Raw genomic sequence first — 20,976 nt, forward strand, 5'->3', positions numbered from 1 at the left:
AATATTACATTTTAAGAGGAAAACAGAAGGACTAGAAAAAGGACTGTCAGTCTGGAGCCTGGAATCTGCATGTTTTAACAAGTGTCCCAGATGATTCTGAATCAGGTGGTCTAAGGCCACGCTTTGGAGAACATGCCCTAGTATATCCTATTGGAGTCTGAATCTTCACATCATTCATAGTCATCCAGCTTCCAAGAAAATCATGCTGATGTCACCGGGCCTATTTAACGTGAATCAGTCTTTATTCTGCACTTGTGTGGTGCATTAACAAATTCAACATACAAGATAGCATTACATATTGTAGGTTAGCGTTACAGCATTATGCAGTTTCACACAATTCATGTTAGCGTTTTCGTTTTTTTCCTTTTTTTTTTTTTTTTAATTTGACACGTTTATTTTATTTTTGAGTTTCATTTTTACAAGAGAAGACACAAGGTAAAGAAAGACGACCACATCAGAGAAGGAGCATGGTGAGGGCAATGTCACTATCGTGGCCATAATAAAAGCCTTCCAAGAAAAAGGACTTGCATTATTCCCTCTCCTGAGCAAGCCGCCCCTGTCCCATGAGCCAGTTCTATCTGTTTTCACATCCAGAGCACCGCTCATAAACATGTACATCTTGGCTGTGCTCCACTGAGAAGAACTGAAGGAAGGACTAACTCATAAAAGGGACTTTTGTTATTAAGAAAAACTCTTGTCTTCCCAAAGGAATCAAGATATCAGCAGAGAAGGACTGACTCTTGGAAAATCAGAAGTGACCATTCCCTAACCTATTCCTGACCATGAGTGCCTTGTGCAAAAGCTAGAATGTGACTCTCTTGTCTTTTAACTGACTCTTAGGAGTAGGCATTCCTCCTCCACCCTTATCCGTTAGCTCTGGGAGGAACAAATGTGAAAGCCAAAGCCAGCTAAGAAACTTTGGGACAGCAAAGTCAAGGGCACGATGGATCAGGCCTGAGGTAGGAGGGAGGAACCCTGTACTGTCCGCCTCTTTGCCATTTTTCTGAGAAAGACACCGAGGCAGCTCCTAGGCTACAGAACTACTGGTTCCTTCCCTGCCACCTCACCACCCACTGCTCAGTAGACCCAAAGAATGCAAGGAATAAAGCTACAAGGAGGTGGGGAAGAGAGGAGTTGGGTGAGGCTGCTTTCCCAGACTTATGTCAGGAGGAGCTACAGAGGCACACACAGCAGGGCAAAGGCCAGACTATCTCCACCTGTTGCTTTGCATTGTTTCTGGGAAGGAAACAAAAGCGGGTTGCTCAGCGATTTCTGATCTTTAGACATTAAGGCGATGAAGAGGAACCATTTAAAATTTTTCCTAATGGGGCTTCAGAGTGCTCTTGTCAGATTTACATGAAACTATCTCAAAATGCATTTTTAGAAAACAAAAATTATTTTCTTCTACGTATGATACAGTATTTACATTCCATGGAGTGTTGGATAGAGACTGGTGGTGTGAACCCAACTGATGATGAGATTGTGAGTCAGATTATGGGGGATGTGGGATGACAGGGACAAGAACAGAGAGTGGGCTTTGTGCCTGCTCAGAACTGCTGCTCTGCATTGTCAAGAATCCAGGTTAAAAAAAAAAAAAAAAAAAAAAGGGGGGGGGGGGGGGGGAACAGATTGGTTTTAAATCCACAGAGTTAAGGGAATGTCAGAGGCAACATCACCACTCTCCACGGAGACTCAGCCCTTCAACTCCCTTCTCAGAATCAAGTCAGTGATGTTCTTGTATGAATGTGGAATTTCAATCTTGGCTCATCCTTCAGGCCTTGGTTCAAGCTGCTGCTTATCTGAGTTCCTTTTCACGCTGGCAAAAATATCTACTGCCTATCCAGGCTTACTTATTGTCAGTGAAGTCTCTGCCATCTGAAAAGTCTCAACTCTAAGAGACATGGCTGGTCTAGGAATAAGATGTGACTTCTAATCCCAGCAAGATGCTGAATCTCTCTCAACCTCTGTTGTCCACTGGAGGATTGAACTCTGTGGTTACCCATACCTTCATATTATCTTGAGATTCAGAAGTCCTAAGAACTAAGCACTTTGTTTTCAGGGAAAGGATGTTCTGAAAAAGTCCAAGTTATCTTTATTACTAATTTAGTCACAGGTACTCATTTAGTTATTTTTAAGAGCCATGATTGAAAAATTTAAAGAGAAAGAATAATTTCTGAAGTCCCTTTTCCTTATAAAGCAAAACTAACCTCATCTAAGCTACTTGAGAAGACTTTAAAGCTTCTCAGTTTTCAGCATTTCTGGAAAAACAAAGGCCAGTTTAATCCTTCAAAACGCTGATGATTTCTAAACCATCAACCAACGAATGGCTGTCCTTCCAGACACAGTTACAAAGGGAGATGGCAGTCATCTCATTTTCCTCTCCTTGTCTTCATACCTACATTTGGGATCAGCTGGATGTATTCATTGGTACTATCCTGTAGCTGAATCTGAAGTCGCCAAAGCGCTTTTTAGACAAGTCATCTAGTTTTGTAAACCCAAATTCTACCTAAAAGTCTGATGTCTTCATGTACTTGATCACAAATTAATCAAGGACTGCCTTTTACCCATTCATAGCAGGAGAGCTAATAACAAACATACCTCATTTCGCAAGTACTCTTTCTCCTGCAAACCCTGCCTTATCCGTTCCACGTTTGTTTCTTGGCTTACTACGGACCTCTGGACCTTGCGCTCAGTCAAAGAGCAGAAATGTAAGAGGTAACAGGGAGAAAAGATGGGGATGATAAAAACATGAGGTTTTACAAGAACAAAAGATTCTTCCGCAGAGGTGGGGAGTGAAAATAACTCTCTAGAGAAGCCCAGTAAAAAGAGACCAATTTCAGGTAGTCAGCAAATACAATTCGGCACAAAACACAATTTTCATGGATTAAAATCTGTACCTTGATGTTGGCAGTTAGGCTAATTTCTTCAGTTTGTATTAGACATGCAAGTATAAGGTTACATTTTTATATATAGACTTGTAGAGGTCTTTCCCTCTCTTTTTTTCCCCCCATAGAAAAAGAAAAAAAAGGGATTTCCTAGTGCCTTGCAAAGGAGAAAAATCATCATCGCTAAGAACTGATCTGCAGCTGTGGTCACGTGGGGTGTTCTTTGTGGGGTTTGTTTTGTAAGAAATTTTCTTCTACAGCTAAAATGAGGTTTTGAGTCCGCTTCTCTCTGTTTATCTCTCTCCCCACCACGTCCCTGCCCAGCCCGGCCCTGGGGTTAGAGGCAAGGAGAAGAGGATTAGTACTCGCTCAGACTGTGCCACTTGGCCACGGGCTTGCGGGGGCTCTCGCAGACCTCTCTCCAGTGTTCAGCACCGCTGACTGTGACACTGTGCGCCCCCAGGATCAGCCTCCCCACCACCTCGTTCTTGGTGGTGCGATCGAAGTCGATGACAAGGAACTCGATGCTGATGTCGGGCAGGAGGTCAGTGGGGATGTCGTAGATGAAAGACTCGTTGAAGACTGGGTTCAAAGTGCACTTCTTCACATGGGTTTTCTTCTTGGCAATGCGCTTTCTGCCGTAGTAGACGTTCACCTTGACATAAGGATCTGGGGCCCCCAAAGAGATCAGAAAAAGGGAGACAGGCCTATGACACAGTCCTCTCCTATACAATGGTGGCTTCCGGTTGGGGAGGAGGGGCTTCTGCTGTTCATCTCCTTGGTGTCCCATCCCTCACCCCGTGTGGTCTTTAGTGATTGCACACTAAATGTACACTGACCGTGTACATGTCTGCCCACCTGGACAAGGGGCCAAGGAAACCAGGCAGGCATGGAACAGAACAGCCACCTCGAGTCAGGGCCAAAGAAACCCCACGACACCAAGAAGCATTTTAAAGGGCACAGGGACTAACAAAGCCTGCAGGCTTGTTGCCCAGTCTCACCTGGAGCGAGGGCACAGCACCCAGCATGCATGCATAGCACTGAGGATACCTCGCCAAATGTAGAGACCCCATTTGCTTAACCAAAGCACCTTCCCAGCTACATTCATCAGGAAGAGAATGTAGACAGAGAGAAGAATGGGTGGACAATGAGAGGTGCCAGGGGTCCTGAAAGGTGGAGAGGGGGTGTCTGCGTCACAGGCAAGGGGCAGTGGTGGGTGGGGCGCGGACAGATAGAAATAGGTTGAAGTACAAACACATGAAAAAATGCTCAACATCACAAATTATCAGAGAAATGCAAATCAAAACTACAATGAGATATTACCTCACACCGGTCAGAATGGCCATCATCAGGAAATCTACAAACAATAAACGCTGGAAAGGGTGTGGAGAAAAGCGAACCCTCTTGCACTGTTGGTAGGAATGTGAATTGATGCAGCCACTATGGAGGACAGTATGGAGGTTCCTTGGAAAACTAAAAATAGAACTACCATGTGACCCAGCGGTCCCACTACTGGGCATACACCCTGAGAGAACCATAATTCAAAGGGACACATGCACCCCACTGTTCATTGCAGCCCTATTTACAACAGCCAGGACATGGAAACAGCCTAAATGTCCATCAACAGAGGAATGGATGAAGAGGATGTGGTACGTATATACAATGGAATGTTAGCCATAAAAAGGAATGAAATTGGGTCATCTGTAGAGACGTGGATGGACCTAGAGACTGTCATGCAGAGTGGGGTGGGTCAGAAAGAGAAAAACAAATATTGTATATTAACGCATATATGTGGAATCTGAAAAAATTGGTATAGACACATCTAGGTCTTATTTGCAAAGCAGAAATAGAGACAAAGACATAGAGAACAGATGTATGGATACCAAGAGGGGAAGGGAGGGGGATGAATTGGGAGACTGGGATTGACATATATACACTATTGATACTATGTATAAAGTAGATAGTTAAGGGGGGCCTGCTGTATAGCACAGGGAACTCTACTCAGTGCTCTGTGGTGACCTAAACGGGAAGGAAATCCAAAAAAAGAGGGGATACATGTATACGTATAGCTGATTCACTTTGCTGTGTAGTAGAAACTAACACAACATTGTAAAGCAAATATACTCCAATTAAAACAAATGTAAAAAAAAAAGAGAAAAAAGAAATAGGTTGAAGTGAATAGCTGCTACCTGAGAGACCGGTGATATCCATCTTCGGCAAGTGTCTGGCTTTGAGGACCACCACTGTCATTCTTTGTGCCACAGGCTGATATGACAGAGACACCTGGAGTTCCCCTCTGCTAATGCACTTCTGGGGAGAAGAAAGAGCAGGTGAGAATCCCGGCAGAGGGAGCAGGCCACAGCACAGAAAGCATGCGGAGGCAAAAGGAAATGTTCTCATCATAATTCTGATACTAAATAAAATCATTTGCAGGGAGAGACAGCAGAGCCTAGTATTTAGGAGCGCAGACTCTGAAGCCAGACAGGCCTGGATTCAAATCCTGACTCTACTTCTCATCTGTCTGACCTGGGACAAGCTGCTTCCACTTCCTCATCTGTAAAATGGCGATAGAAATAGTCCCAACTTCCCAGGATTAGTAAGAGGATTCGACAATTTAGAATTTGTAAAACACCACAGTGCCTGGCACACAGTGTGTACCAGAGATGTGCATTCTCTCCTATTCTCTCATTCAGTTCTTTTTAAAAAAAAATTTTTTTTCATACCAGGAGCATATGGAAATGTCTCTCGTAGGGTACTGAATGTGACTGAACTTTAAACTTAGCCGTTAGCTTTTGAAATTGAAGTGCAAGAGAAAATAGACTTTAAAAAAGATGTTCATGGTATTCTCTGCTAGATTGAAGCCGCACATCTTTTCCTTACCCCTAACAAATTTATTTATTTATTTTAATTTTTGGCTGTGTTGGGTCTTCGCTGCTGTGCATGGGCTTTCTCTAGTTGCAGCGAGCGGGGGCTACTCTTCATTACGGTGCGCGGGCTTCTCATTGCGGTGGCTTCTCTTGTTGTGGAGCACGGGCTCTAGGCGCGCAGGCTTCAGTAGTTGTGGCACACGGGCTCAGTAGTTGTGGCACGTGGGCTCTAGAGCGCAGGCTCAGTAGTTGCGGCGCACGGGCTTAGTTGCTCCATGGCATGTGGGATCTTCCTGGACCAGGGATAGAACCCATGTCCCCTGCATTGGCAGGCGGATTCTTAACCACTGCACCTCCATGGAAGTCCCTCATTCGGTTCTTGCCATAAAAAAAGTTTTGAAGACTGTATAGTGGGAGACAGGAAACTTAAGTTTGAGTAACTTGGCCAATTACTCACCAGCTGGCCCTGGGCAAGTCCCTGAACTTTCTGAAGCCTGTGCCTCCATTTCACAAGGTGAGTATCCACACCTGCTCCGCCTGCCCCAGTGTATGACCTTCAGAGTGTCTTCTCCAGCCACCTCGGATGCCTATAACTTTGTTTCCCCACTTTGAAATTTTATGCTAGGCTCTATTTTGAGCTTGAAAAAAAAAAAAAAACCCTCCAGTCCTCCAAGAACATTTTAAATAATATTTGGAGGACTTCCCTGGTGGCACAGTGGTTAAGAATCTGCCCGCCAATGCAGGGGATACGGGTTCGATCCCTGGTCCGGGAAGATCCCACATGCCACGGAGCAATTAAGCCCGTGTGCCACAACTACTGAGCCTGTGCTCTAGAGCCCGTGAGCCATAACTACTGAGCCCACGTGCCACAACTATTGAAGCTCACGCGCCTAGAGCCCGTGCTCTGCCACAAGAGAAGCCACCGCAATGAGAAGCCTGCGCACTGCAATGAAGAGTAGCCCCCCTCGCTGCAACTAGAGAAAGCCCGCGCGCAGCAATGAAGACCCAACACAGCCAAAAACAAATAAATTTATATATATATTAAAAAAAACATTTGGATACTAATTACATGCCAGGTGCTGGGGATTCAGAACTGATAGGACTCAGTTCTTGCTCCCAAGGAGCTTATCACGCACTAGAAGAGACAGAGGTGTAAACAAACATGTTTACTTGTCAGAAAAGTGAGAAGCCTGGAAATTCCCTGGCGGTCCAGTGGGTAGGTCTGCACTCTCACTGCTGAGGGCCTGGGTTCAATCCCTGGTCATGGAACTAACATCCTACAGGTCACGTGGCGCAGCCAAAAAAAAAAATCCTCAGTGCTGTTGAGAGATTCAGGTGGAGGCTTTGCCAGCTGACGTCTGGGCTGAGTTGATGGTGGGTGAGTAAGAGACACAGGCAACGGGCAGAGAGAAGATCCCGTGGGGCAGGGCGGCAGAATGGCCAGTACAAAGTCTTTGGGTGCTGAAAGGGTAGGCTGTGTTCAGAGAATGCTGAGAGGAGAGAGTGTGCCTGATGTTGGGGTGCTGGCAGGAGTGACGGGCCAGGAACCCAGAGAGGTGGCTCAGGTGAAGGTGAAGGGCAATGGGGGTGAGCTAACCAAACAGCAGAGCCAGCCGCAGCACCCAGGCAAGAGGAGGTCTGTAGGCATAGGTGCGACAGTTATTGTTGTTGTTAGTATATTAATAATAATACGAGTGAAAGCTAGAGAAGGAACTAAAGTAGAGAAAGACCAAAGTCAGAAAGCTCAGTTAAGAGGCTGCTGCAACAGGCTAGGGAAGAAATGATGACGCCTGGAACCAGGGCTGTGGCAGAGGAGATGGACCTGGGGTAGGATATGTCTCAGGAAGAATTGTCAGGATTTTCTGGGTTGGGACAGCTAATTGGATGAAAATATAGGGGAGAGGGAAGAGATGGAGGGCTATTTCCTGTGTTTCTAGCTTAGGAAGTAGGGATGAGGCTGGGATAAAGAAAACAAAAGGAGGTGGGATAGGAGGACTTTAGGACATAATAAGTTAAATTTGAGACAAAAAAAAAAATTTCGAGACCAAATCATTCCTCCACTATCAACTCCTATTCCTTGTATTCTTCATAGCCCCAAAGGAATGTCACCTAATTGGGGAATTCTGAGATTGAACAAAAATAGACCAAACTGACCACCAGCCTTACATACGCCACATACCCACCAAAATGACTTGCTGTGCACTCACTAAGTGCCGGGCACTCTGCTAGCAGCTAGGGCTGAAATGATGCACAAAGAAGACCCCTACCCTCCAGAAGCTCATGGGCTAGTGCACTGCCTGCTCAGGTGTGTCTGGTGCAGTAAAGAACAACAGCAGTAAATAATTTAATTAGCTCATCAGTGAAAAACCCTAATAGTTGATGCTCTGATTATAAGTCTTAAGTCACGTCGAGGAATGAACTGTGATAATATTTCCATTTGGCTTAAAAAAGTTCTTGAGGCTATATTTCATACGAGGAGCATATGGAAATGTCTCTCGTAGGGTACTGAATGTGACTGAATGTTAAACTTAGCCATTAGCTTTTGAAATTGAAGTACAAAAGAAAATAGACTTTAAAAAAGATGTCCATGGTATTCTCTGCTAGATTGAAGCCCCACATCTTTTCCTTACCCCTAACATAGAGCCGGCTCTTGACTATATCCACGGGAAGTACCCTCAGCCAGTGTAAAATCACAGGCTGGTTGCCCTTGCCAGCCAGTATACTTCTGGGCTGCTTCCTTTTGACGAGTCAAAATGCAGTCAGAGAAGGTAAGCTCATTTTTACTATCAGCCACGTCCAAATGGCATCAGGAAAGTAATCCCTCACGAAAAAGAAAATTAAATGCCTTCTAAAACATTCACAACTGGCCTGTCCAATACAGTAGGCGCTAGCTACATGTGTCTATTTAAATTTTAATTCATTAAAATGAAATAAAATTAAAATTTTAGTTTCTCAATCACGCTGGCCATATTTCAAGTGCTCAGTATCCACATGTGGCCAGTGGCTACCATACTGGACAGTGCAGATATAGAACATCTCCACCATCATAGCATCCAGTACATAGTGCTGATATAGAAAGAACTTCTGGATTATTTGGGCCACTGCTCCCCTCCATTTCCATGAATAATGAAATGTTAACTAGTTTTGATATCTCTCTCTGGGACCATCCTTGAATATTGGTATCTAAATGTTAAATATGCAATCTTGGGGACTTCCCTGGTGGTCCAGTGGGTAGGACTCTGTGCTCCCAATGCAGGGGGACTACACCCCACATACATGCCACAACTAAGAGCCTGCATGCTGCACCTAAAAGATCCTGCGTGCCCCAGCTAAGACCCTGTGCAGCTAAACTACATAAATATTAAAAAAAAAAGAAAGTTTAAAAAAAAGAGTTTTATTTGTAAAAATAACATTGAGTACGAGATTATACTTAGGTTTTCTGGTTATTTATTTAAAACTCTGTTTCAAAAAAAAAAAAACTGTTTCCTAAATCATCCATTGTAGCAAAATCATCCTAATTTAAATCCCGTGCCCCTTCCTTAGTTCGTTGGGAAGGTGGACAACTTCTGGTTACCTTCACAATAATTTCCTCCCCTAAAATCACTCCTCAGACAACTGTTCTCCATCTGATCCCCCCCACCCTTCATCTTTGGCCATTTTACATGGGCAGAACGCCCATCCCCATTCAGCTGCCCCTTTGTGATGCCCAAGTCTGCAGCCACAACACCACCTGAATGCCATTCCATTCTGCATTGAAGGCCTGGAGTTTCAAGTCTCCCCCTCCCCCCTCCCCTTCTCTTTCCACCCAATTGCCATTCCAAGCGGCATTGTCAATGACTCTTTGTCAAGGGCTCTTTGTCAAGGGCTGGGAGCGAACTCTGTTTCCCAGCCCCTTGGCCTAGTGAGGTAAAGACCCTGTTGGGGGGCAGGCAAGCAGAAGGACAAGGGGGAGAAAGGGTTTTGTTTTATCCATGCCTGACAGAGCTGGGAGGCTTTGCTCTGAGAGAGCGGGATCCTTTCTCACTCCGTGGAAAAGAGGAACAAGAGCAGTGGTCCTAAAGAAGACGTTCAGCTGAAGGAAATACTTCGGCGAGGGATAAGTCTATTTCTTATAATTAGCAGGGCCCCGCCCACAGTGATTTTCTAGCTACAGCATCTTTGCAAAGAGGAGGACTCATGCGTCCTCAATAAACCTTCATTGGGGCTAGAAGTTCTCAGGGCTACCTCCACATAAATCACAGTCATGAGAAAACAAAAGAAACAAAAACCTCAACATTCAATCACATCCCTCCTTGTCTTCTCCCCAATACACAAATATAGCATCTTTCTTTTTTGTGTGTGTGGTTTTATTTATTTACTTATTTTACATAGCAATTTTCTTTATTGCTCCTGGATAACTGACATTCCTTTTTCTTTCTCTCTTTTCAGTCCCTTTTGACTAGACTGGATGAACTCCAAGGTCTCTTCTAAATCTGAGATTCTAAGAATCCTATCATTCCCATGACCATTGTCCCAGGTCATGAACACCAATCTGGTAGTAGAAAGACAGGAAATGGTTTGGGAAACAGTGACCTGAAGAAATTAGGAGTCTAACAACTCTCTGTTATCCACCTTGTAAATCACTTCTTTCCCACTGTCTCTTCTTTAACCCCAGCCCTCGCTGAACCACCTCCCTTCTCCTTGTGGGGGATGTATTATGGGAATGTAAATTCACTTTTATTTCTATCTGAATAAAATACTGGGAAAAAAAAAAAAAGCTGCCACTAAAAAAAAAATCCAGTTCCAAAGTCCAACTCAGAGAGTTTTGGGCATTATAGAGTTTATACTGTGAACTTTTTTCATTAATAATTGAGTGTTAATTTTTAATGCTTCTTATATCTTTCTGTATATTCCTAAGAGCTGAGTACTCTCACAGAGTCAATCCATTAGCCTTCGTGATCCAGCCTAGAGGGAGACTGAGGCCGAGTAGGTAACTGCTTGCCTAGAATTAGTCAGTGAAATGGACAGAATCAGAAATCATGACCAGTCCAGGGCTTCTTCAACTGGACTGCAGTGGACTGTAATAACGGAAAGGACGAGAGCTGAATTTTCTGCTAAAGGTCAGGAAATGCAGTTAGGGGTGGGTGGTTGTCTAGAGAAATGCAGTTCTCACCAGTCTCCGCCCAGGAACATTTGGCTCCATTATTATAAGGGGGTACCTTACCCAGACCAGAAAGAGCTCTTTACAGACAGTGTGGAATAGTCCAAAGAAGCTCTAACTGATGAGCCATATGGGGAGATCCAGAAAGGGCAGGTTCTTGGCTACAGTAGGGAGGGTTTAGGGTGGACATTTGGAGGCTGTACTGCTAGGGAATCAGGGGGACGAGTGACTAGAGAGATGACAGCCACGACCCAGGATGGAACACAGCTCTGCCCACTGGCACTGGTTGGGGAAAACAGGCTTAGGACACCTGGGAGGCTGCAAGGCTCTGGGGTGGTGCTGCAGGGGCTCTGGGTGTCCTGTCTGGAGCCTCTTCCAGGGGATTGGCTCAGGATTGGCTCAGGGTGTTGCTCAGGATCCCAGCCCTGGCTTATACCTCCTGAAGGGTGTTAATAAAGTGGAAAGAAGCTTGGCTCTCCCCAAGAGCCCCTGGCAGTTTAGCAAATGCCATTGTCTGTGCTCCCTGCCCAGTGTCCTGGATTTGAGGCTGTTTTGTTCCCAGCCCAAATCAGTCCCTTTCCTTGCCGGTGTCTTCCCAGCTGCAGCTTGGTACAGAGCCATCCTCCACAGTCAGCCGTGGGCTGCGACTGCATGAGCTGTCTGAAGGAGTCCAGCTAGTTGGTGGATTTACCAGGCTGGTGCTCCAGCGAAGGCTGTGCTGGGAAAGAACCACTCTGCAAGGAGAGCTAGATGAAGGCAGGAAGTAGAGCACTGGAGCTGCTGTAAAGGGGAGTCAGGAATCAGGGGAGCGGGTTGGCAGAATCTGGAGGAAAGGAAATGGAAGGAGAGGGGAAGGGATGCAGGGAGATGAGACAGGTCACTACTGCAGCTTCTGTCCAGGCCTTCTGACTCCAACCTCAGAGGATATAAGAACTCTTGCTGTCTTGGACTCGGGGATGTCTCATTGTATCCTGGCAACAGACCAGTGTTTATGCCCTGACCAAATGCCTCTAATGGTCTTTGAAATGTTTGGACTCCCCCGGCCCCTGTGAGGTAGAGCTGAGTGGACCACGTGGCAACAGTGGTTCTCTGGGCAATGGCATGGCTGGGCTGGCTGCAGTGGGACAGGCGCCTACACAGCAGAGGGGGTAAGAACACACGTTCAGAGGGAGCCACTTCCTGCCTCCCCTCCCCTCCCTAGCCTGGCACTGCACAGTGCCCTTCAGCAGTGGCCAAACCTTGTTTCTGGGAGCTCACTGCACACTCAGCCCTGCTGGCCTGGAAGCCTCCTTCCAGTCCTGAGCCTCCTGCCTCCCCACTGAGACTGGCGTGGGATGGCAGCTGAAGAAGGCAGTAAGAGATCAGTAAGGCATCTACAGGCAGAGCTCTTTCTGGGAAAAGTGCAGTTGATTTTAGTGGCCCTGATATCCTTTCTGAACCTTCTACCCTCTTCTCCACTGATCCAGGCCTCCCTTGTCTTCCTCCTTCACTTTGTCAAAACAAAATATAAATACCTACAAATCATACATCTCTCCCAGGGATCAAACTTTATTAATAATAGAAATAATAATAGTAATAATAATCATGGTTCCCATTTATTGAAGGCTTATTATGGGCTAGGGATTATGTAAATTCATCATCTTAATTCCTGTAAGAAACTGAGACTTAGAGAATTTAAGCAGCTTGCTCAAGGTCACTTAACGGGTAGAATTTAGATTCAAACTCAGGTCTGACTTCAAAGTCCTTGCTATTAACTCCTTATGGTAAATCCTGAAAAAGGAATGAAACTCTAAGTGTAAAATTTCAACAACTTCTTTCATAGCACCTACCATACTCACTATGTGATAATTGCCAAGATTTTTTTGTATTTCTCCTCCACTGAAGTAAAAGCTCCATAAGGGCAATGGTATGCCAGGTATATTATCTTATTGGGTCCTCATAACCCATAAGGAAGGCAACATTATCAGCTCCATTTTACAGATGGGGAAATAGAAGCTTAGAAGAGTTAAGTAACTCATCCACATCACACAGTTGCAAAGTGGTGAGCTGGAAGGTGAAGCCAGGCAGTTTGAATCAAGAGCCCTCGTGCTGAACCGCAGAGCTACACTGCCTCCCAGACTGAGGAGGAAATGAACTAGTGGGGCTGGGGGTTACAGTTCTTGCATCCCTGAAATAACTCAAGAGCCAATGCTGGCCCAGTAGAGAGGAGGCAGGATGGAGGGCTCTCATCCCCCTTCTAATGCAAACAAGGAGGAGAGGAGGAACGGGGAGAGAAGTATCTGTGGCAAAGGTTTGGGCCTGGGTAAGGGGCCCAAAGGGTGGAGCAGTTAAGTTTCATTTATAAAATGGTTAAAAGTCATACAGATGATACTACTTACATCTCTATATTTGGGTTGGGAAAGGGAAGCTGAAGGGAAAATTACTGATTTCACAGTTTCTCAGCTGTGAGAAATAAGTTCACTAGAGGAAGATCACACATTTTGGATTAGAAATTAGCCCCCTTATCCCTGAAGTGATGGGTCTGTGACTGGTGAGCCAGCCTGCTCCAAGCAAGCTGGATGCAGCATCAGGATGCCAACCGCTAAGTGAAATTTCAGAAGCTACCTGCCCTTCTCTCCTCGTGAAGTTGCTTCTTGGAGGAGACCTAACCTGCCAGGTTCTCTGTCTTACTTTGACCACTGCTTATCCTTGACAGCCAAGAGCTTCCTCTCTACAGCCCCTCTTTGCCATCCATCTCATCCCTCCCCTCCCACTTGTCCCCTTCTCTCCCCCAACCTACCATCCCTCCCCAACACACTCTTCCTCCTCACCTGGATGTTCCTTTTGATGATGTCCCTGGTCAGCTGTACCTTGCCTGTGCTGGGGTCTACTCCAGCCAATGGCACCATGACCTCCCCAATGACGTCATCCCGGGAGAAGCGGTCAAAGCTGAGGACGAGGAAGTGCAGTACCAGGTCCTGAAGCTGGCTGTATGGGATGCCATAGAAGGTGAAGGTCTCGTCAAACACAGGGTCCAGGGTCTTCCGCAGCACTCTGGTCTTCACCCGATGCCGCTTGTCGGGAAGGATGGTCATTTTGATGTAGGGGTCAGAGCCCTGGGTTTGGTCATCCATCACTGGCAGCCCGTGAGCCTCCTGGATTGTCACCACCAGGGCTTTTTTGGGGAAGTTATAGTCCACTGAGAAGGTGAGGGATCCTAGCATGACATCCTCCTCTGGAGATGATGGAGAAGTGGTTTTGCTCTCCCCGGGGGTCAGGCTCGCAATGGGGCTCCTCAGTTCCTCCCCATAGTCCACTTTGATGGGTAATTGGTCTATACAAGATCCAGAGCTAGGACCCTTGTCTTGGCCCAGCAGGCCAGCCTCTGCTGCGTCCACCAACAGGTTCCCGCGTCCACCTTCCCTCGCAGGGCCATCTTTGTCTCTCCGCACTTTGATGATTTTCTTCTTGTTGCTGAGGGTCTCTGGGTATATGCTGATGCCTTTGAGCATATGAATAAACTTGTATGGTGGGTTCTTGTGCTTCTTCTCTGCCTGCTGGTGGCAGCATGTCCAGACAAAGACAGTCACCGAGACACACACCACCAGCACAGAGGCCCCGATGAGGCCAGCGACCACTGGCGACACATCTGAAGGTGGAGACCAGAGACGTGTCAAGGCAGGTGGACCTCAACCCCTGCCCAGAGCACCCCTGCTTAGTGCTTCTGGCTGGAGCCAAGCTAGTCTGTAACCTAGCCTCCAAAGCAAAACTTGCTCATCTGGGCTTATGAACTTCTCCCCTCTCTTGGAGATTCCCTCACCCATCCTCTCCAACCAATCCATGGCTCTTCCTTTCCACCAAACGTGGATGAAATACTTATCTTCTCTGGAAAGCCTCCCCTGAAGTGCCCCACCTGACTGCCTGTTCTTTTCTTGGCCTTCCCTCAGCACTTATGGTTTGCTCATATTGATTTGTGTTTCACATAAAGCCGCCCTATAGGTCGGCTAAGGTGTTATAGGTCACCTTTTTACAGGAGAACCCATTCACCTCAACTGTTACACAAGGGTATGAACTGTGCCTGGTTTCAGGAGGATAGTCCACAGCATCCAGCACAGGGTTTGCAACAGTGGGCTTGTGTGGACTGACTGACTGACAGGTAGGGTAGAAGGATGTGGGGTTGATTTTGGATGGTTTTGGTAGGGTGCCCAAGGGTGATAAAAGTAGGTGGGTGGTAAGAAGTAGAAGAACTCTGCGTCTAAGTACTTGAAATATGTTCCAAATTTCAGCTCCCAGGTATTTAAAATACTTGTATTTTAAGATAAAATAATGAAATAAAATAAATAAAATAATTAAATTAAAATACTTGTGTTTTAAGATAAAATAATAAAATCTTTTAGTATGAAATACAAGTATTTTAAATAGGGAGAAATAGGGACTGTGGAAAATGTCAGACCTTGTCATCTTCTTAGTAAGGTTTTCCCTGACCACCCTATTTAAAAGTGTAAACTTTTCCACCCCTGAGACCCACACTTCCTGGCCCTGGTTAATTTTCTCTACATGTCTTGTCATGCTTCTCTCTCTCTCTCTCTCTCTCTCTCTCTCACACACACACACACACACAAACATACACAGGCACACACATATACATAAGAATATATATACACACACACATATAATTTTACTATTTATTGTCTGTCTTCACTAGAATGTAAGTTGCATAAGGACAAGGATTTTGTCTGTTTAGTTCATTTCTGTATCCTCAGCACTAAAAACACCTAACAGGTACTTAATATATATTTGTTAAGTAAACAAATAACTAAACAGAAACAGATTGTTTTCCTTCCCCTCCTCTAGTCTTGTCTTTTCCTGCACAAATCGGGCCCCTGACTTAGATAATTAGGTTTGGGGATTTCCTCCCCCTTAAGTTCACTGAAGCCAAATTGGGTTTAGGCCTTAAAGATCTAGATAAGGCCTATAGTTATCCATACTACTCATTAGGGTAAGTCTTGGGTAGGGCAAGGGAAATAAGGAAATAAATGTGATTCTAGCATATTCCAGATTCTTCCTAGAACATCCTTCTGCCAAGTATATGCCTGGCTCATGGCCTCACTCACTGAAGGCCTCTGTTCCAAACTTCATCTTATCAGAGAAGCATTTCCTGACTGCTCCAAGTAAGATGATATCCCGTTTACCCTGCTTTATTTTTCTTCATAGCACTTATTACCCCTGACATATATTTGTCTGTCTTCCCTCACTAGGTAAGTGTAACAAGAATAGTGACTGTTTTGTTCACTGCTGTATTCCCAGGTCCTAGAACCATGTGGCACATAGTAAGTGTTCAAATGAATTAGTCAATTCAAAACAGCTTCCACTTTAGGAGTTTGGGATTAGCAGATACAAACTACTATATGTAAAAGAGATAAACAACAAGATTCTACTATATAGCACAGGAAACTATATTCAATATCCTGTAAGAAACCATAATAGAAAAGAATATGAAAAAGAACATTCTTTTATATAGAAAATATATAATCAAATCACTATTCTGTACGTCAGAAACTAACACAATATTGTAAATCAACTATACCTCAATAAAAAATAAAAAACAGCTTCCACAGATTGGAAAAACAGGATGAGGTCAATATTATTACACATAACAGGGATAAATGTAAAATTCTATTTGCCCTTCAAAACCTATTGATAGGCAATGGGAGACCTTACTTGATGAATGTGAGTAAAAATAACTTAGTAGTTTAGATGACAAAAAGCTTGGAGTATAATTAGGCTGATTCTAAGTTATATTACCAGTGCAATGTCCAGATCACAGGAGGGGTAGTATAATTTCATCTGCACTGGTCACGACACATATGGAGTATTCTATCTAGTACTGACAAGAATAAAAATTGGTATTTTTTGTGTACCTTTGTGATATCCCTGCCAGGCATCATGTTAGAGATTTTTCTCTCCGAAACAAATAACTCATTGAATAGGTACCATTAATATCCCCACTTTACAATTGAGGAAGCTGGGGACTCAGATCTACACTAGGCCACATAGTAGCAAATGGTAGTGATGGGATTTAAACCCTGGTCTATCTGACACCAGAATGTCTCTACATTATGGATAAGCAGGATAGTAGAGGGCCTGGAAACCATATCAAGGGAGGAGAAATTGAAGGAACTGGAGCTGAGGGGTCTGGGAATAATAACGTTCTTCAATTATTTAAGGCATTTTGCTGGAAGAAGGTCTGATGTGATTTTACTTTGGAGGGCAGGTCTAACATGAGCATGTACAGGCTACAGGAAGACAGATTCTGACTCAATGAAAAGAATCAAATTATTGTTAGAACTGCCTCTCAGTGGCCCAGACGGCTTCAGGAGGCAGTGAATCTCCATTTGAAAACTTTCAGAGATTGGATCACCTTAGTCAGGCATATTCTTTTTTTTTTTTTGCGGTACACGGGCCTCTCACTGTTGTGGCCTCTCCCATTGCGGAGCACAGGCTCTGGACGTGCAGGTTCAGCGGCCACGGCTCATGGGCCCAGCCGCTCCGCGGCATGTGGGATCTTCCCGGACCGGGGCACGAACCCGTGTCTCCTGCATCGGCAGGCGGACTCTCAACCACTGCGCCACCAGGGAAGCCCAGGCATATTCTAAAAAAGATTTCTTTAATGAGGATTGGAATAAACGTCTCTGAAATTCTTTCTACCTCAAACATTCCAAGGTTCTATGAAAGTTGGGACCAGGTAAGAAAAGAAGTGGTTACATTTTGAAATATTAATGTAGATTAGGAGTAAAGCCATTTAACAAAGTAAACCAAGGTGACTGTGTCCATGGCCATACCGATTAATAACAGCATTTATTTTCAGAGTATCAAGTGAAATAAAAGCTGTTAGGGAGAGGTTTCACAAAATGGGAGCAGCCTTAGCTGTAAGCACCTTGAGAGTGGGCAGAAACAACACCCTGTTCATTTTCGAATCCCTGAGTCTCTTGCATCTAACAGGAGCTCAGTAAATATTTGCTTGAACAATTGATTGGGTTCAGTTGTCAATCAGAATAGGCACAATTTGAAAAAGTGGCTCTCCATTCACCCATGAGGGACTTCCTGAAAATTGCTTGCTACCGATTAGTAAAACTGAATATTGATTGTCTCTACGAGAAGAGAAAAGCAGGGAACTACCAAGACAAGTATATTTTTGAGAATGATTTGAAAGGGAGTCTAAAGGCCTGGGATGGGAGACATCTAAGTGATCCTTTTGGCTCTACCATAGATTTACTCTGTGATCTTGAGAGATCCCCACTGTTGCTTACAGTCCCTCAACTTTTATTGCTAGAAAATAGAGGTGGAGCAGGTAAAAGAGAAGAAGAAGGATTTTCATCTTTCAGGAGGATAGAGAAGGAAAAAAAGAGAAATGGATAAATCCACTTGTGAATTACCTAGGCGATCTCCTCCACCTTGTTTCCCACTTTTGTCCTACTGTCTTCTTCATTTTAGTATTTGTTAACCCCTGCCTCTCTCCCCCCACCCCCAAGACAGTGAACTAGAAAAATCAGAGATACTGTCTAGCTTTAATCAAAAGCTTGGTGGGAAAAGGAAGTTGGAACTAAAAGCTGAAGTGAGTGTTTTCAAGTAGTAGTAATTTGCAGTGACCCATGCTGCTTGCTCCTTTTGTCCTCCAAGGTCATGGATAATTGAGTGTTGGCTTGGTGAATCTCTCAAGGGCTAGGGAGTTTGAAATGAAGTGCTCTGTGAGATGTGAAAAAGTCAGAAGTGGCAGTTCTCTGTAGAGGAGATCCTCTGTATGGATTTAAAGATCTGCAAGACACATCTGGGTGTTGTCCAATTCTCTCAGTCTCTGACCAGCCCTGCTTATTGACACTTCCTTTGCTAAAATAGCTTTTCCCTGTCAAGTAGGCCAGCGTGACACAGTAAAATGAGAATGAACTTTGGCATCAACTGGAAATTGGTTTAAATCCTAGCACTACCCTAACTAGTTTGTTTTACTTTAGCCAAGTTATTTTATCTCCCTTAGCCTCAGTTTCCTCATCTAGCAAATATATATAATAATGAATACACTTGAGGATATTTGTAAGGATTAAATAAAATGTAGTATGTAAGGGCCTGATAATTTCTTTTTCCACTAACATTCCCTCTACAGCATCTAACTTTCCAAGGACTCTGGAACTGCAATTAAAAGAAAAGAATATGTTGGAAAGAAGGCATAAGAAGAAAAAGAAAGAGCAAGAAGAAAAATCATGAGGTGCTCATGTGATGACAAAAGGGACATCTATTTTGGAAATTTAGGACTCAAAGAATAAAAATGCAGAAGGTGAAGTGGAAGAAAGAAATATAATCAAGATTTAGCCTTAGGGAATCAGTGCAAACAAGTAGTAAATGGGTGTGATCTGTCATCTGTATACTTTCTCTGATCTGATGTCTTCTTCCTGGCATTGAGGGGATAGAGCACACTGGGTTCTGTTCATTTCCATAAACCTTTTACTTGGGAGTGAGAAAAGCCATTTCCTAGTTGGATTGTGGCCCCACCCTAAACACTGGAGTCTGGATGCTCAAACCTTCTGGATTGTCTGAGGGATAGAATCTCTTAAGGGAAAAGGAGGAACCCTAGGCTGATAGCAACTCTCACTGGCTTCTCCCATACAAACTGGGATAGAACTGAGGGAGAAACAAGGCAATTCTTTTTTATTTTGGGGCCAGCAAAGCATAGCACAGGAAGTTTGCTACCCTAGCACATTTTGGAGGAATCCCCCAGAGGAAAAACTCGCTTCTCGAGCTTTTCTTTCCCATCTGCTTCCCTATTTTCTACCCCACTCTGTTCCAGGGAGTGTAACTGATCTTGGAGCCCGTAGGGTTGGGTCGGGGACCAGCAGCTCCGAGATGACGTAATGCTTTCTCTGGTACACAAAGCGGCCTCCCCGGGCTCTGCCTTTTTCGCCCCTCCCCCCTCCGGCCTGGATCGGGCCCCCGCCAGCACCAGCGCGGGTGAGTCCCCCTTTTTGAAAAGCCAGCCTAGGGAAACAGGGAACAAAGGCCTGGGAAGAAGAGCCTAGGCGCTGCCAGGAGGCCCAGAAATAGACATCACGTCATCCCCCAGCCCAGCAGCGCCAAGCGCCATTTGGTAGCTACGGACGGATCCCATCATTACGATGCAGAATAGAAATTGCAGGGTTCACGTTTCCTCCTAGCCCCAGCATCCAGCTGACCGGCTTAAGGAGTGGCTTCCTTTTTGCTCCCCACCCCCGCACCCCTCTTTCCCCAGAGGCCGCCGCCTCCCCTGGCTGCCAGCCACACAGCCCACAGTCCCCAAGCTGCCATCTTGATGCCCCATCTCCCTTGCCACCTCCCTCCCCCGCAGGCCTGAGAAGTGGGAGGGGGAGGAAGGGGCACCGCCCTGCGTGCCCCAAGGGGGAGGGCTCGGGCTACCTCACCTCTCCTCCCCCAGAAGGTGGGGTTCACATCCTCCTCAAGCTCTCTGCTTCTCACCTCCAGCAGTGCTGACAGCGCACCATACAAGGTTTTAGCATCCTGGACCTCCCCACCCTCGGTGTGGCTCTGGCCTTCTCAGCCCGTGCAGCCCATAGCTTAAGTTCGGGTGCCGTACACTGCCTGCTACCCACCATAGTAGGCCCGATTCTACCCACCACCACAGGCCTGATTCTAGAGGGGCTGGCACTTGAAGGCCCTGGTCTGGGCTTCACGCTCTGCCCAGCTGCTGGGCTCCCTTGGCTTTGCAACGGTTTCACCTACCCCAGGCTTAGTTTGCCAGATTCTACTTACCAAAGCTAGGTCGGATATTGGTGATCTCAGCCATGTCGTAATCAGAGGCTATTGCTATAAATGCTTTTGCAATGGTCAGACAACTCTGGGACCTCCGGTCAGTATGGAGGCCGCCGCTGCAGAACGCTAGGTCAGGAGAAGGGGAAGGTATCTGGCGGACGCCTCCTGCGACGGTCTGGTCTCTGGTTGCCAGCTGCGGTCGCCTCTTAAGATGCTCCAGGGATGCTCTGAGCTAAGGAAGCAGGTGCAGCCAGACTGGTCCTGATGCGAGGTAGGCCCCGCCTTCCTCCGAACGGCCCTCGGCAGAAGA

The 20,976-nt window shown here is 45.5% G+C and overlaps 1 protein-coding gene across 3 annotated transcripts; it reads right to left on the reverse strand.

Moving 5' to 3' along the window:
• Nucleotides 1-218: 218 nt before the first annotated feature.
• Nucleotides 219-20,897, reverse strand: SYT11 (synaptotagmin 11). 3 transcript variants are annotated; one of them, XM_029226791.1, is made up of 4 exons: nucleotides 20,667-20,897; nucleotides 13,703-14,520; nucleotides 5,072-5,195; nucleotides 219-3,554 (listed from the first exon to the last, which is right to left on the reverse strand). In XM_029226791.1, the coding sequence occupies exons 1-4, from the start codon at nucleotides 20,698-20,700 to the stop codon at nucleotides 3,244-3,246; spliced, it is 1,287 nt and encodes a 428-aa protein (XP_029082624.1). In that variant the 5' UTR covers nucleotides 20,701-20,897; the 3' UTR covers nucleotides 219-3,243. The 3 variants fall into 3 exon arrangements, with proteins under 3 accessions (XP_029082624.1, XP_029082626.1, XP_029082625.1); XM_029226793.1 differs by having other exon boundaries at nucleotides 224-3,554; nucleotides 5,072-5,192; XM_029226792.1 differs by having other exon boundaries at nucleotides 3,244-3,554; nucleotides 5,075-5,195.
• Between the last annotated feature and the right edge of the window lie 79 nt (nucleotides 20,898-20,976).

Source organism: Monodon monoceros, unplaced genomic scaffold (assembly GCF_005190385.1).
Source record: "Monodon monoceros isolate NGI ecotype Baffin Bay Population unplaced genomic scaffold, NGI_Narwhal_1 Super_Scaffold_18, whole genome shotgun sequence".
Taxonomy (NCBI): domain Eukaryota; kingdom Metazoa; phylum Chordata; class Mammalia; order Artiodactyla; family Monodontidae; genus Monodon; species Monodon monoceros.